The 17,040-nt window shown below is 36.8% G+C and overlaps 1 protein-coding gene across 1 annotated transcript in view; it reads left to right on the forward strand.

Moving 5' to 3' along the window:
* Positions 1–17,040, forward strand: part of LOC121855018 (Golgi to ER traffic protein 4 homolog) — a 50,494-nt gene that overhangs the window by 13,694 nt on the left and 19,760 nt on the right. Inside the window, exons 2-4 of the mRNA XM_042349855.1 lie at positions 1,639–1,717; positions 4,971–5,065; positions 5,311–5,447. Of these exons, the coding sequence (XP_042205789.1) occupies positions 1,639–1,717; positions 4,971–5,065; positions 5,311–5,447 (311 nt within the window). The remainder of the gene's footprint in view (positions 1–1,638; positions 1,718–4,970; positions 5,066–5,310; positions 5,448–17,040) is intronic.

Below are 17,040 nucleotides of genomic sequence, written 5' to 3' on the forward strand. Positions count from 1 at the left end.
GCTCTTCCTTTCATATTAAAACTGCATCACTGTGATTAACATTAGTATACTGTTCATCTTTGAACATGAAATGTGTATGAATACATTATGACATTACATTATAATACGTACTACCTTAGGTTTAAAAATAATATATACAATTTGCTATATGGCAAGCTTTTTTTACATTCTTGAAGAGGTTCATATCTGACAGAATATCTACCATTTCCTTTTATTCCTATGTTTGTGACCTTAAATATTATTCTGTGTAGGGAATTTGATGTTAACCTCATGCATTACAGAATCCTATTTTCCCCTGTCATTAATAAATTTGCAACATACATTAATCAACTGTGCAGGTTTACCGAGTGCAACTGAATATTCAGACTGTGTTAGACTGAGCTAGGTGTTTCAGTTGATTATGAAAAAGGCTAATTCTGTCATATTTTGTAAAGTACTGTACAGTTTATCATCATAATCAGTGTTATACAGCCATTATCCCTGTTTGAGTGAGTTAAATGTAGGTACCCGATGGCTGCTCTTCATGCTGCACAGACTCGTGTAGTCTCTTGTCAGGTTCCTAACTCTATTGTCATTTCTTACAACCTTTCCCCATGTCATTCATGGCTTATCCATGGCTCTTTTCCCCTCCACATTTAGGTTCATGCATTTCTTTACCCAGTTTGTCTCATTCATTCTCTCTACATGCCTAAACTATCTCAGCCTGCTTGTACACAGGACTTTGCCAGTACAATATGTACTGTACTATCAATACCCAGCCATCCTCTTGACTCTGAACAAGACCTCCTGTCTTTCAGTTTCACATATCACATCCATCCCACCATTCCCACTTCAGCTTAGTCAAGTCTACTTATGCCATCCTCTTTAACTGCCCATGTTTCACTGCCATACATCATACTTTTCATACCAGCTGCATACTTTCTTTCCTTCACTCAAAGGATAGGTCCTCTTTCTGTCAATAAAGACAGCAGCTCTCCAAACTTCCTCCAGCCCCTTCTGACTCTGGAAACTGAGCTGGCTTCATCACCCCTACTCGCACTGATCATGTCACCTAGGTGACAGAATCCATCATCACACTCCAGGGTCATATCCCCAATGTTGAGTTTCTCCAGCCATGCTGTGGCCACATGGTTAGCAATTACAGTACATATACAGTACAAAACATTTAAAGTCAACAACATCCCACAGTCTGCCATCTACTTCATCACACCTCTTGTGTACTCATTATTTTAGGGATACTGTACTTTTGTTCATGTGTTTAAGATACAGTACTGTGCTACCATTATCCATCTTATTATTTCAGATTTTGTGAGTAAATATAAGAAAGATTATTATGGAGTTTATCATAAGTTTTTAGTTTGTGGCAGAGATTTTGAATAGATATGAGGTAATTTTATAACAAAACTCCTTGTACCTTGAAAGACATCTGTATCAATTATAATTAAATGTTTGCTCTGTATTCTGGGATAGGTCAGTTTTGCTCCTCAACCAGTTTTACACAAGGCTGTTGTCACCGATGATTGTTGTAGTGAATCTTTTGGTGACCCATGGGTGGTTGTCTGTGTGTATATTAATCTGAAATGTTATTGTTATTAATATTTTTACAATTATTATTAAGTGTTGTGATATTTTCCTCAGATACTGTAGTCAACAGAAGTACAAGGAAGTTCTTGATCTGTTATTTGATGGAGCATCTCTTCTCCTCATCCATGATCAAGTAAGATATTCTTTCCATCATGTCCTGCAGCTTCGTAAAGTTTTGGATCATAGTGTGAAGTAAAAGAGACATTCATAATAATGTGGCTTACTGGTTAGATCTTTTGCTCGATTTTGGTGAATTTTGCACTCTGATGATGCTTGTCATTGGGTCATTGAAGTTTAGTGTGTAGGGATTAGAAACAACTACAGTATAGGGATGCTGCTTAAGATTGTATTGAAACTGTTATGGTAAAGGCATACTGGGATATACTGTAATTATTTTATGGCTATATTTGAGATCCTCTCACTAGAACATCCTGTGTCGGTCCTTGCCATATTTACATGAATAATGAATAAGGCCAATAGGTTGTATGAGAATGCAAATTAGTTTTTTGTGAAATTGTGTACAGTGTACATCTTGATAAGTTGATCATCTGATCTTGGCATGATGCTATTTGCTACCTATGCTATACAGTACTATAGTTTTTGGATTTGTTTAATACTTTCTGTCTTTTCGTACAGTAAATAAAGATTATAAAGTGTATGTTGAAACTTGAATGTAAACTAATGTTTAATTTCATTTGTTCATTTAATTATTTGTGTACACCTTGATCATCATCTGATCTTGGCATGCCATACCTTTTTGGAAAGCTTTATGTCTAAGCTACAAGACAACATATGAAAATTTCAGCTCTCTAGGTCTGTTTTTAAGGGTTTTAGAGCCCCCCCCCACAAAAAAAAGAAAGAAGCTAAAGTCATATAATAAAAGTTAGCGGTTAGCATTAGCTTCCGCTTATTTTTTTTAGCAGTTTAGCGTTAGTGAAGCTAACTTTTTAGCTGGTGGATTAGCGGTGAGCGAAGCTAACTTTTTGTTTAGCTGTGCCCACCACTGCAAATCTGACATAAGAACGTTCTCAGGAACAGAACCCGTTCATAACCTGGGCACCCCCTGTATTACATAGTCCCATAGATCAATGTAAAAGGTGCTATATAATAGCACCTCACCTAGCAAACAATGACTACAACATTGCTTTGAACTTCTAACCAACATGACTTCAAGTTTACTGGACTGAAATCCTGAGATAGGGTGACACCATGTTGTGAACAACTCGGCTATGAATATGAGACATAGTTTGACATTCATAGTAATATGAGACATAGTTTGACATTCATAGTAATATGAGACATGGTTTGACGTTCATAGTTTCCTGCCACTTGTTGGACTGTTCATATCTCTCCTGTTCACAGCCTTTTAGCTTTTTTTGTAGGTCATCCATGAATAGATGTTAATCCACTCTTTGTTCAGTATTTTGCTTGATGATTATTGACATTTATCACACTGTCCTTTTCCATCTACTGTGTATGTTCAGGTGGGAGTTGTTTTTGGAATGTATTCCAGTACAGTACAGCTGCTACTCGACTTATGACGGGGTTAGGGACCCAAATCCAGGTCGTAAGTCCAATTGGTCATAAGTCGAAAATGCTTAAATACATAGAAAATCTAAAATGGGTGTTTCTTTTTCTTCTCAGCACCACAAAACTCTCACTTTTAAGCTTGCCAGCCATTTTTAAGTGAATTACAAACAAAAATTTTGTCAGTACACAGTGCAATCACTAACATTGGGACTCGAAAATACGTAATTTGACAAAATTTTGGTATGACTGAAGCGGTCGTATGTCTGTTTTTTTTTTTTTTTTTTTTTTCCGGAAATTAGTCCACCCAGGCACAGGTCACTGACCCACATCGGGGCCTGGGGGGTGAAAATGTAATAATAATAATAATAACAACAATAATAATAACAATAATAAAAATAATAATAAAGAACCACAAAGAAATACAAAATGAAAAAAAAATCAAAAGTGAGGAACAATATATGTACTGTATGTTGTGTTGTCAATAGTAAGAGAAACAATTGAGACCCTGCAATTGTGTGTAAATGAGGCAGAAAGTCAGATCAGCAACCTGGGACTTGGTCACAATTTTTGTGATGCCATGTGGCTGCAAGATCTACCATAGACAACACATTATGCTTCCAATATCTTCCCAGGCGGTAGTACATTCCTGTTTGGTAGCTGCCTAATACTTACTACTTATCAGGGTGGTCGTAGGTCGAGTATGTCGTAAGTCTAGGAGTAGCTGTATGTTTTTCCTTTGTCGTGGTGTACTGAATAGACCTTGAGAAACCATTTAAGGGGTTTCATCATGGATGGTACTAGGGATCATCAAAGCAATGTTAAATGGTAGATATACCTATGTAGGATTAATGGTTGCCCTCTGTGCCTGAGCTGTCCTCCTGAAAGGAATTGTCTTGTTTGTGTAAATTTTCTTTCACCTGCTGGCACCCTCTTAGAATTTTAGAATTTACACTTATTGATTGTTCTAGTTAGATGTTTTGCACTCACAATAACCCCCTCTTACTCATAATAACCATGGTCTTTTTTTTCTCTTGCCCAGTAAATAAAATTTCCCATAGACATATGACTTTTTTTTTTTTTACGGGGATTATCCCACCCGGGCACAGGTCACTGACCCACATCTGGGCCTGGGGGGCGAAAATGTATGAATAATAATAATAATAATAATACAGTACAAGTAATAATAATAAAGAATAAAAAAAATGAAAAAAAAGATAAAAAGTGAAAAACAATATATGTATGTTGTGTTGTCAATGGTAAGAGAAACAATTGAGACCCTGCAATTGTGTGTAAATGGGGCAGTATTAATATTTTGGAAAGACTTACTTTCATGTCTTATCTGAAGATTCTGAAATCTTTTTTTATCTCTTTAGGTGCTCTTAGCCGTGTGCAAAATATTTTCCTTTATGCTCAGTCATTCATTGTGACCTGTAGGGCTACAGGTCAGCTTTTCAGTAATTATTCTTGGATGAGGAAAAATATCTTTTATTTTTATTAGTTCATGAGGTCCATATTGTGTCACAACTATTGTTTCATTAGCTGTACCAGCACATGACCATAATTTAAGTGTTCAAGGAAACATCTAATGATTCACTTACAGAGTCAGTAGCTTATGTCCCATTTGTTGAAATATTTAAATTAACTCTACATAGCATTATTATTATTATTATGGTAAAGCAGTTTGAGAGAATGATGAATAATGATTGATATGAGAGAAACAGTTGGTATTGATTGTGGTGACTGTGTTGTAGAGACATACTGTACTTTGGATGTACATAATTCAGATGATTGTAAAATACAATTGTCATCATTGTTTTCTGTTATTAGAGCCTTCATTAGGTTTGTTTACTTGACAGCAAACCAGTGGTGCAGATCTTGCTCTTTTAATGTTGGATGTGCTGGAGAAGTCCAAAACAGAGCCAACAGATGACCAAATATCACGAATAGCAAAGTAAGTCATAGTTATGTACAATATTTTATTTAATTAAAAATTTGCATTTTTCTCATTTGTAGACAGAGGATAAAAGCCAGTTTTAAAAGCTTGTAATTTTAGACAAAATTTGGAAGTAGTTTTATGTGTAGTAGAAGTTATATATTAGATTTATACCCTTAAGTTTGCTGTGTAAACAACAACATAGAAAAATCACTGTCATCTGTCATGTTGATTTTTTATTATATGAAAATTTTTGTTCACAGTCTGTTCAGCCTCTTAAATCATGGAACACCCGAACGTCACCAGTACCTTGTGCGTGCGGTAAAATGGTCATGTGGGGAGACACACAAGCTTGGCCATCCAAGATTACACCAGCTCCTTGCACAGACACTATGGAAAGGTAAAAAACTAGCATTCTTGGTGCACACAATGTAGGTGTAGATTTATTAGTTTTCTTTATACAAAACAGTCTCTCCTCCAATTACGACGGGGTTCCGTTCCAATGACCAGGTCGTAAGTCGAACCTACGAAAATAATACATACCGTAGTACAGTAGAGTCGGGATATATACAGTAGAGACTTTATATAAAGATTTTTTATATCGCAGTTACCAAAATTATCGACATTTTCCCATATATAGCAATAAATTTATTTACAGTAGACTTGCAACTTATGTGGGGTTCTGTTCCTGGGACCTCACATAAAGCCAAAAACCATATAAAGTCAGAAACACACCTAAAAATCCCCTAAATTGACCCCAAAATATGAATTGAAAAACTGTATGGGAATATCTCCGTTAGCCGGAATCCCTCAAACCTACTCTCTGTTAGCCGGAATTGAAATTTGCTCGGAAAAGCATTCCCAAAGCCGGAATTTAAAAAAAATTCCGGCTTTGGGAAAAAAATTTCCGAGATCGAAAATCGAGAGCATTTTCTGAAAATGTCTTGAATAAATACGAAAGCTCAATTATTTTTTGGGAGGGACCAGACCTGACTCAATGTCAGGTTGAGGTAGTGTAGGGGATTAGTGGTCTCATATTATTGACTTTCTGATGGAATGTCAGGTCACCCTTTCTTGGGTAGGGGATTAGTGGGTCTCTTGACCTGAAGATGTCTTGAATAAACATGAAACCTAAAGTATTTTAGAGAGATTGTGATAAGTATAAGTATAAATGAGCAAAGTTGTATCCCTTCAACATTACATTACATTACATTTTAAAATATGGAGTGAGAAAGGTGTGGGTGATTAGAGAGATGGAGTAGAAAGGAGTGGTAACATGCACCAGTGTTGCCAAGCGATAAGCTCCTCAATGCTGATCTTTTAATTCGCCTTCACGCAGTCACACAACAAAACACCTCGCTGGATGCTTGTCTTAATTCCCCTTTTGTGTGTGTGTGTGTGTGTGTGTGTTTGAGCTTGCCAAGCACATTGTAGGATTTGAAGAAGCTGATGAGGAGTTTGTTCAGGAGTCAGGTGGTGAGGTGACATGCCAAGACACTTACACAGCACACACATTAACAGCAATACTAAACCATTGTCTTATAACATTTTACATTATAATTTCTATTTTAAAATTAATTGATACATGATGGCTTGACAGGGCTACTTTTGCACTTAGACAACTGATCAATGAATAAACCAGGGCATATGGAGACTCATTATACACTAGTGATGTCACAAAGCTTTGAAACATAAATTATCACAACCTGCTTTACCCTTAAGTACTTTATGCGTCAATCTTCTCACCTCCCTCCCTCCTCCCAGCCGGAGGAGAAAGGTCTATTGGGGGTAAGAGTGACCGCGATAACCCCCAACGGCTTTTTCATCGTGTGTGTGCGTGCGTGCGATTTAGACATAATAATATACGTTCAATACATTTACAGGGCTGTACAGTACATACAGTAAATCAGGAGCTGTTTATTATTTTAACAATAGATGGGATGGTGCTATTCTTATATCTATCAGTGCGGGCTCTTATGTGCTGAATTTTGCTGTAGTGGCAGACTGAGCGATGTGGGCTGGGTACTGCAGGTGGCAGTAGTCCACTACCAAACCTTGTTAGTGCGTGATGGTGGAGGTCACTGAGGAATGGCATTTGCAGGGTGGAGAGAGCGTTGTTGTAGCCGGAGTAGTCTGCGCCGAGCATGATTCTGCAGGCCCTTTTCTTTACCTTCTCTAGCCGAAGTTGTTGGGTAGAGTTGAGAGAAGACGACCAGGCTGGTGACGCATACGTTAATTTTGGAAGTATAAATGCATTGTAGATAGCCTTCAGCTCTGGTGTGGGTACCCCAAGTGACCTGAGTCGTCGTAGCATGTAGAGTCGGTACGAGGCTACCTTGATAGTGTTGTTTACATGGGCCTTCTAGTTCAGTTTGTGGTCTATAGTTACACCCAGGAGTTTGGCAGACTGCACTAACTGGAGAGGATGGGCACCCACTGTAACTGCTGGAGCTTGCACTGGAGTGGTGGTGGTATTGAAGTGCTTGACTACGGTTTTGGTGTGTACGCGCGTGTGCGTGTGATAATAATAATAATAATAATTAACGGTTTATTGAAAAAAGTTCTGCAGCCCGAAGGCTGAAAATATACAATGGACTTAAATGACTTATTACATACATTGGTGGTTTAACAAAAGCCTTCATTAGAGAAAGGAACATACAGTGAACATACAGATTAATGTTTACAGTGGAGGTCACGTAGATCATGTGCACTGAGGTGTTGAGCAGCAGACATGTATTGTAGTAACTCCCTCACAGATGGTGTTATGAGGGGCATCATGTGGTGTAGTAACACCATCACAGATGGTGTTATGAGGGGCATCATATGGTGTAGTAACACCATCACAGATGGTGTTATGAGGGGCATCATGTGGTGTAGTAACTCCCTCACAGATGGTGTTATGAGGGGCATCATGTGGTGTAGTAACACCATCACAGATGGTGTTATGAGGGGCATCATGTGGTGTAGTAACTCCCTCACAGATGGTGTTAAGAGGGACCTGGTGTGTGTGTGTGGGTGTGCGCGTGCGTGCGCATAAGATAAATGACACAGTTTCCATGAGTGCATACGTACATACGTTGGCCTCCTGCTAAGTCTCACTTTTTTCTCCACCAATTCATTGGTCATTTCTATTGTATGTACATTACATAACATTAATTAAAAGATACATAAAGTATTTTTTACATAAATTTTACTGCTGTACATCTACAACCATCGTTAGTCAAGGCTTTAATGTACACAAAATCAATACAATAAGCTATAATACCCACTCATTTCATCCCAAATATTATTGGATAATTGCTTTGGAAAAATCCCTAAATGGCAACTGTAAGCTGACGGGAATCAGTCCTGTCCATATGATATTGTAGGAGATACCGACTGCACCCCCCCCCCTCACCAAGAGTTCACTACTCATATGTGTATCGTTCCTGAAACACAAGCCAACTTGTGGCATGATGGATGACTCATTAATGGGTAATACGGTATAAAATCAAGAGATTTTCAGGGAATCTTTTTAATATTGTATACATACTGTCGTGATCCCAATATCCTTTATACCTGGGGAGTGAAACCTACCCCAAATTATCATCAAATAAAGGAACAAACAGGGAACACGGCAATAATTATCCCCACAAAAATTGACTCAACTGAATGTACTTGAATAAATATGAATAAGTTGGAGTAAGTGAGTCACAAATGGGAAGATTATTAAATAATTCAATTTATGTTCTTAAAGGAGTACAGGTAGTTCTGCTATAACGCGATAATTGTGTTCTTGCAAAATATCGTGTTATAGAAAATCGCGTAATAGAAATAACAGGGCTTATGGAGAAAATAGGGTTAGGTGCAGATTACTCCAAATCGAAAAAAAATTTCGTAGTTAGCCTAACACAAAGGATAGCACAGTCTAAATAAATGTTACATTCTTATCTAATAATGAAATCATACAGTAAATGTTTCACTTTACCTTGAAAAAATATGAATATAACTTGATGGGGGAGAAGGGTGATGTTGAGGCTGAGGAGTCATGAAACATCAAGCTTTTCTTCAAGTGTTATAGCCTTTCTTTTACGATCACCACCGGAAATGCGATCACCAGAGTGCTTCCCAGAGATATTCTTCTTTTCCATAGTCACAAAAGTGGAGAAACAGTAATCAGAATTCACTGAGGACACTTAAAAACTTCACGTGTTTCAAACAAAGTGTGGAGTAAACAGAGCGCGCGGGTCTAAAACGCTATGTATTTTGTTTTTCTCTTATTTAAAACTTTACATTTTACATATACTGTACAGGTATACTGTATACATAAATATTACATAAATTATTTCTGCAATTCTTCACAAACAAAACACATAAATCAATTGAACATGTGATGTCGAACGTGAACTGTAAACACTGCATAACCCCGCACCAAGCCACAATGTACAGTACACTTTAAACGCTACTTATTTTGTTTTTCTCTCTTATTTAAAATTTTACAATTTACATATACTGTACAGGTATTTCTTCACAAACAAAACACATAAATCAATTGAACAAGTGATGTCGAACGTGAACTGTAAACATTGAGCCAAGCCACAACACTGTACAGTACACTTTAACACTTTAAACGCTACGTATTTAGTTTTTCTCTTTTATTTAAATTTTTACAATTTACATATATATATATATATATATATCTTGATAAAATATAGTATATAGCTTTCGTCTTTATTCAATATATATATATATATATATATATATATATATATATATATATATATATATATATATATATATATATATATATATATATATATATATATATATATATATAAATTGTAATTTACATATTATTCATATTATGCTAGAGCGCCCACAAAACATGAGAAACGTTTGAGTCCCCCAGTAGAGATGTCCGTTCTCTATCCACTCCAGGATGTCCGTTTTCTTTTTGTGTACTCGCTCAGGGACTCAAGTATTTCTGTATATGACACAGGATGATAAGGGAATTTGAATTTATTTGTTTATTTATTTATATATAATATACTGTAATATATTCAATATACTGCAAGTATTTTCTTTAATTTATATACGTGTTTCGCGAAAAAGGGAGGCTACATTTATGGTGATCGTTAAGGACCAAACTCCGAATCCATGACGTGACTTCTGTTCATTATTTATATCCTAAATTTACCACTGTAGGTAGTTTCAAGAATTAATGCAGTCATTTACTGAATATTCTTTGCAAAAAAATAAATTTTAAATGAATTATTTATAAGAGATAAGTATTATGATCAGTAAATATACAGATATGCATTACTGACCACCTCCGAACACAAGGACGGCTAAAAATAGCCACAGGCGGTCACAGTCAAGGTCACTTTCCCTTTCTTGTCACTGGCAAATGGGGGAGGGGGGTGGATGATAATAGCAGCTGTGTTTATTACGGTATGTTAGACTGGTTTATAATACATTTTTATTATTTTAATATACCGGTAATCTTCATTTTAATCCAGCTTACCAAACGTAAGTTTCAGTATAAAATAATTAGTGGTACTGTAGGACCTTGTGAGTGGTTTACTGTATACATAAATATTACATAAATTATTTCTGCAATTCTTCACAAACAAAACACATAAATCAATTGAATATGTGATGTCGAACGTAAACTGTAAACACTGTGTATGATGTAAAGAGAGCGCGGGTGTAAAACGCTATGTAATTTGATTTTCTCTTTTATGTAAAATTTTACAATTTACTTATAATATATAGGTATACTGTATACATAAATATTACATACATTATTTCTGCAATTGTTCACAAACAAAACGTGAACTGAAGTCACAACAACCGTTCGAGTGGAATCGCGTTAGAGCAAACGAGTTCGCGTTATACAAATATTGTTCCGAATTCATAAATCGCGTTCGATCAAATTCGCGTTATCAAAACACGCGTTATAGCAGAACTCACTGTACTGTCTAGCATCCATGGAATTTAAGGGAATAAGTGATTGTATATTAAAATAAGAGTGATGCCGGAAGGGTGAAAATATACCGTTAAGGAGTTAAATCAAATGAATACAACTTAACATAAACTATATTAAACACAGACATCACAATATATAGACAGCAATCATAACCAACTGGTTATTTCCTACCAAATAGGAGATTCCTTAACACCAGGATCTCTTCCTAGGCCTAACTTAACGTGCCACTAATTACCAGATACCACTAGGGTATTGTAGATGACTGAACAAGGCACGTCTGTACTGGGTCGGTGTGGACACGTCCTGCCTATAGCCTATACCACGGTTTACTAGAGAGAGAGTCTCTGGCCACACAGCATGTGAGTGAGGAGCGTCTTAGCTCACGTGACTCAGGACAGTTGCCAAATTGTCTTATAACTAATTAATACTACTCTTGGTTTGACTTAACAGAGTAACACAAATGATGCATATTAATGACATACATAGATATACAATTAACCTAAGTAACTAAGAACAACAATAAGATAATAGTAAATATAACAAGTTATTATTAGCTTGTGTGGAGTGGTGGTTTAAACAGATACCACACGACATGCGTGTTAGAGGCACGTGACAATACGTTTACAGTATTTTTGAAAAGAATACAAATACAAATAATGATGGACCATCTAACTCTTTGAAAATTAAAAATCTCTTACAAAAAGTGCATTTGTAAATGAATTTGTACGCTTTTTTTGAATGGAATAAATAATTTCTAAATGTGTCATTACAGTACAGTATTACTAGATTTTATTGTATCTATTGACCTTGGATATTACCTATATTTATTTTCAGTTGTCAGCAGGGCCCTCCCCCCACTGCTAGGTGTCACCCAGGGCCCCCAAACCCCTTAATCCGGCACTGCCCATTGATTGCATGTAATTATATATCTCGATTTAGTATATAGCGAACATCCTTGGACTCTATCTCGCTATACATCCCCTAAAACTTTTACCTTTTTAATACACAAACTGAGCGGGATACGATGTAGATGCTGTACACCACATGGCAGCGTGCCAGCCGAAGTTGTCGTACGGCGTCATTAGACATTACGACCAAACGTCTGGACTTGAAAATAATGTAAAATACAGTATTATAATATTATATAACAACAATGACCGTTGTAAGTCCGGGTTATCGTAAGTCGAGGGGAAACTGTACAGGTATCCCTCGATATACTAATGGGTTTATGTTCACCAAAAACATTCGTTTGGTGAATTTTTGTATCTCGAATAAAAGAACATAGGAAAAATGGGGTTTCGTTCCCAAATGACAAAAATACCCTCCAAAACATGAAATCAGTTCACAAACAAGAACAAAACCTACTTAGTTAATGATAAATAGTTCACAACTACAGTACTCTAATTTACTACCCAACACGTGAAATTTACTAACATGAAAAAATTCATAAAATATTTTTTAACTTTGGTAAGTTACCTTATGGGAGGGAAGTCTGGGCTCACCACCACAAGGGGGTGAGCAGAGGTGGGCTGAGTAAGGCTTTGCCCAGCGAGATGAGGAGGGTTGTCCACCTCATCACTGCTGTAGCTGCTATCTGCCAAGGATGCTCCATGTTGTTCATCACAGAATCATGACTGTGGGGTACACCTGCTTGTTCCTACACGTGTGACGTTTTTAATTGCTTCTTTGATCTCCTCAGCGTGCTTGTAAATTGTGGTCACAGTAGGAGCAGCCAGACCAAGATCTTTCCCAATTTTGGGAGGGCCATCACCACATTTACAATGCTTAGTTACCTCCAGCTTTGTCTCAGGGGTCACAGCTTTTTGTGGTTTCTTCGGTATAGTATGGGTCGCCGAATACTTGGATGCCACAATTAAGAATGGCATGAATACACACAGCTGCTATATGGCATCATGAAAATTGTGACCAAGTCCCAGGTTGCTGATCTGACTTTCTGCCTCATTTATCACAGAATTGCAGGGTCTCAATTGTTCTCTTACTTTGACAACACAACATACATATACTGTATTGTTTCTCACTCTTGATTTTTTTTCATTCTTGTATTTCTTTATTATTATTATTATTATTATTATTATTATTTTATTATTATTATTATTATTATTATTATTATTATTATTATTATTATTATTATTATTATTATTTTATTATTATTATTATTATTATTATTATTATTATTATTATTATTATTATTATTATTATTATTATTATTATTATTATTATTATTATTATTATTATTATTATTATTATTACTACAGTACTACATTTTTGCCCCCTAGGCCCCAATGTGGGTCAGTGACCTGTGCCCAGGTGGGGTAATCTCCGTAAAAAATGATAAAGAGGGGTCACTTCACACACACAACAAATGGCGGAAGGAAAGATGTGGGCTTGTGGGAGATGCAGGAGGGAGGGAGCGAGTGTACGTCTCTGTACATCACTCTCCAAGATGGTTGTACCAGATGACAACCAGCGCGCAAAATTTGAATTTTTGCATGGACACAAATTTGTATAAGCTGGGGAATAGGGGGCAGTGAAATTTTGCTCAAAGCTGCACTCTTCAGGCATTCCTCCTTATACATATCTAAGACTCGATGCCAAATTTGAAGCTGATATGTCGAGGTTTAGTCTGCCGCATTTTCTACTGAAATTTTTATATTTACCAACAGTACTAGCCAAACAGCTGATGTGGCGGTGCAATGTTCTGTTCAGTGTTTATCAACTTTTTTTTCATATCTCTTATTTCATTTAAGTTGTCTTGTTGTAGATGAGTATGGTGCTATGTCTATATTGATTATCAGCCTTTTCTCATTTCATTTCTCAATGCTGTGTTACTGTACTGTAATGTAGGGGAGACACCAGTTCACAGAACCGGACAAGACTCCCTACACTGGCTGCCGCTTGTGACCGATACTTGATTAGTGATTATGCTGGAGCTGCCATTGCTACTGCCACCTTAACTGACTATGGCATTATCACAAAGGATGACAAGAGTAAGGTTATTGGACCACATAAGCTGCGGGATGCGAGACAAAAATACCGATTTAAGAGGCAAGAAATTGAGATGGCTAGTTTAGATAATTTGACGTCACTCTATTTTGATGGTAAGAAGACCGCCACTCGTGTGATGATAAAGAATGAGAAGACCGAGAAATGGAGTTCGAGGATGATGGTGAAAGATCATTATGTCATCATGGTTGAGCCTGGCAATGAATATCTCACACATGTGACTCCCAAGACTGGACACGGAAAGCAGATTGCCAAAACTATTCACGAGTTTCTGGTGGAGAAAAATCTAACCCAGCAGCCCATTGTGTGTGTTGGTTGTGATGGAACCAATGTAAATGTAGGATCAGAAAATGGAGTCATTCATCATCTTGAAATGTTACTTGGTCACCCGCTCCATTATTTCATATGTCAGCTTCACGGAAATGAGCTGCCTTTCCGCGCAGTTTTTTATCACTATGATGGTAAACCAAGTGGTCCTGAGCATTGGCGTGGTCCCATTGGAAAGCAGATCAAGGAGTCTTTGTCTGAGCTTCCAGTTGTCGCCTTCCAGCCAGTCAGTTTCCCTGATTTCCCTGTGTTTAATGATGAAGTGGAGAAAGATCTGTCCTGGGATCAGAAATACCTGTATAGGATTTGTAAAGGAGTTATCACAGGTGTTGTTGAAGATGACTTGGCTGCTATTGAGCCAGGTCCTCCCTGTGTGTCAAGGTGGAACACCTTATGGAGTAGAATCCTCAGGCTGTATGTAGCAACATCAAGACCCAGCCATGAGTTGAAAAGAATTGTCATTACAATAATAAAGTTCAGTGCTCCAATGTGGTTTTACATCAAGATACACCCTTACGTAACACACGGCTCAAGGAACGTATTCCAGTCCCTGCTATATATGAAACACCTGAATAGTGAGGAGGAGACGATAGTGAAGAAGGCTGTCCAGAGAAATGCATACTTCGCCCACACAGATCAACTTCTTCTTGGTATGTGTGCAGATGAGGACATGACTGTTAGAGAAAAAGCTGTCTCAATGATAAGAAAAATTAGAGAGGAGAATCAGCAAAAGGAAGAATGCACTGGCAGATCTGAAGAGGAGGAGGAAGATTCTGATGCTGCTGTTGACGAGAATTTGTTAAACTATACTGATGAGGAGGGTAAAGATGGAGATGGAAATGAGGATGTGCCTCCTGTAGTCAACATGAGAAAGGTGGTGACTCCGAAACTAAAGTGGCAAGCAAAAAACTATCATTCCATGATTAACTGGAGGAATGAACTCAAGACTGAGCCTCCTTACATTGCTTCTCTGTCAAATCTACAGGTTAATGACATTCTTGAGACACCATTAGTGGTGCCCAAGTGGCCAAACAGCACTCAGGCGGTCGAGAGAGGCATAAAAGTGATGACTGAAGCTTGCACTGAAGTGACGGGATACGAATCGAGAGATGGATATATTAGGCAAAGATTATTGTCTAGGAAAATGATGCCAAGGTTCCGCACAAAATAACATGTGAATTAAATCGATGTCACCCATGTAAAATTTATCATTATCCTGGAAAACATTAAATGACACCTAATTTTTGGTATACACTAAAAGTTGACAAAAAGTCGTTCGCGATGCGGCAGGGTAAGCATGCATGAAATGGCATGAAATTTTGCACAGGTGTTTGTTATAGCCATACAAACGATGCCTGAAAAGTGCAGCCTGCAACTCAAATAAAAGTGTTTTTTCCCTGCCTCCTACTGGGGAATCTTCTGTATTTCGAAGTAGTGGTGTCAATTTAGGAGATTCATGTAAGCGAATTTTTGTATCTCGAGGGATATGTGTATCTATTATAGTCAGTTTTCTTTGCTTGTGTGGGATTGATCATAGGAGATAGAAACCCGGAAGATGATTAGGAAGAGAAGTGCTAGACTAGTGTAGGAAGTGGCAGGACATACACTGTATCCCAAATAGATCTTTAGCATCCATATTTATTCTCATTTTTCAGAAGAGGAATTGGTGCTCTTTCATGTTGAAGCGATAGTCTTCTCTGTGCAACTGTTGCATTATTTTGTACTGTCTTGTTTCTCCAACACTTATATTGGATCCTAGCTTTAATTTTATTGCAATACTGTAAAGTAAAAACCTCTGAAAACTAGTTTTCCAAAAACTGGATCCACATAAAGACTGGATATTTGACATTTAAAATTAACTTACATAAAATATTCCAAGCATGTACATCCAAATGCTACTACAGGGTACAGTACGGTACTTGTAATTCTCAAAATTTTCTCCTTAATTGTGTAGTGCTCTGATCCCCCATGCTTTCAGTCTCACGTTTACACTGGATTTTATTTATTTATTTTATATATATATATATATATATATATATATATATATATATATATATATATATATATATATATATATATATATATATATATATATATATATATATATATATATACATACATACATACATACAGGTACTCCCCGACTTACGACTAGAGACCGACATCCAGGTCGTAAGTCGGAAATGCTTAAATAACACAGAAAATCGAAAATTTGGGTCTCTTTTTCTTCTCAGCACCACAAAACACTCACTTTTAAGCTTGTCAGCCATTTTAAAGTGAACTACAGATGAAAATTTTGTCTGTGTACTGACTTTGGGCCTCAAAAATACATAATTTGACCAAATTTTGGTACGACTGAGGCAGGTTGTAAGTGCGGGTGGACATGAGTCGAGTCGGTCGTAAGTCCGACATAGATATAAAAAAAAAAATTAAATAAAAAATCTACAATGAAATACAGTACAGTAAAAGTAATAAATAATGAGGAATGGATACAGTACAGTGAAAGTAATAAATAATGAGGAATGGATAGTGTGACTGAGCACTTACCTTTAATGTAGTCAGCTGAATGCACATGGGGCCCCATAATTTTCTAATTATACATGGAGACTACATTAACTGAAAAAGTTTCGGTATAGAAAATGCGTAAGGCCATTTGAAGAAAAAAAAAAAAGGT

Source organism: Homarus americanus, unplaced genomic scaffold (assembly GCF_018991925.1).
Source record: "Homarus americanus isolate GMGI-L3 unplaced genomic scaffold, GMGI_Hamer_2.0 scaffold1024, whole genome shotgun sequence".
NCBI lineage: Eukaryota > Metazoa > Arthropoda > Malacostraca > Decapoda > Nephropidae > Homarus > Homarus americanus.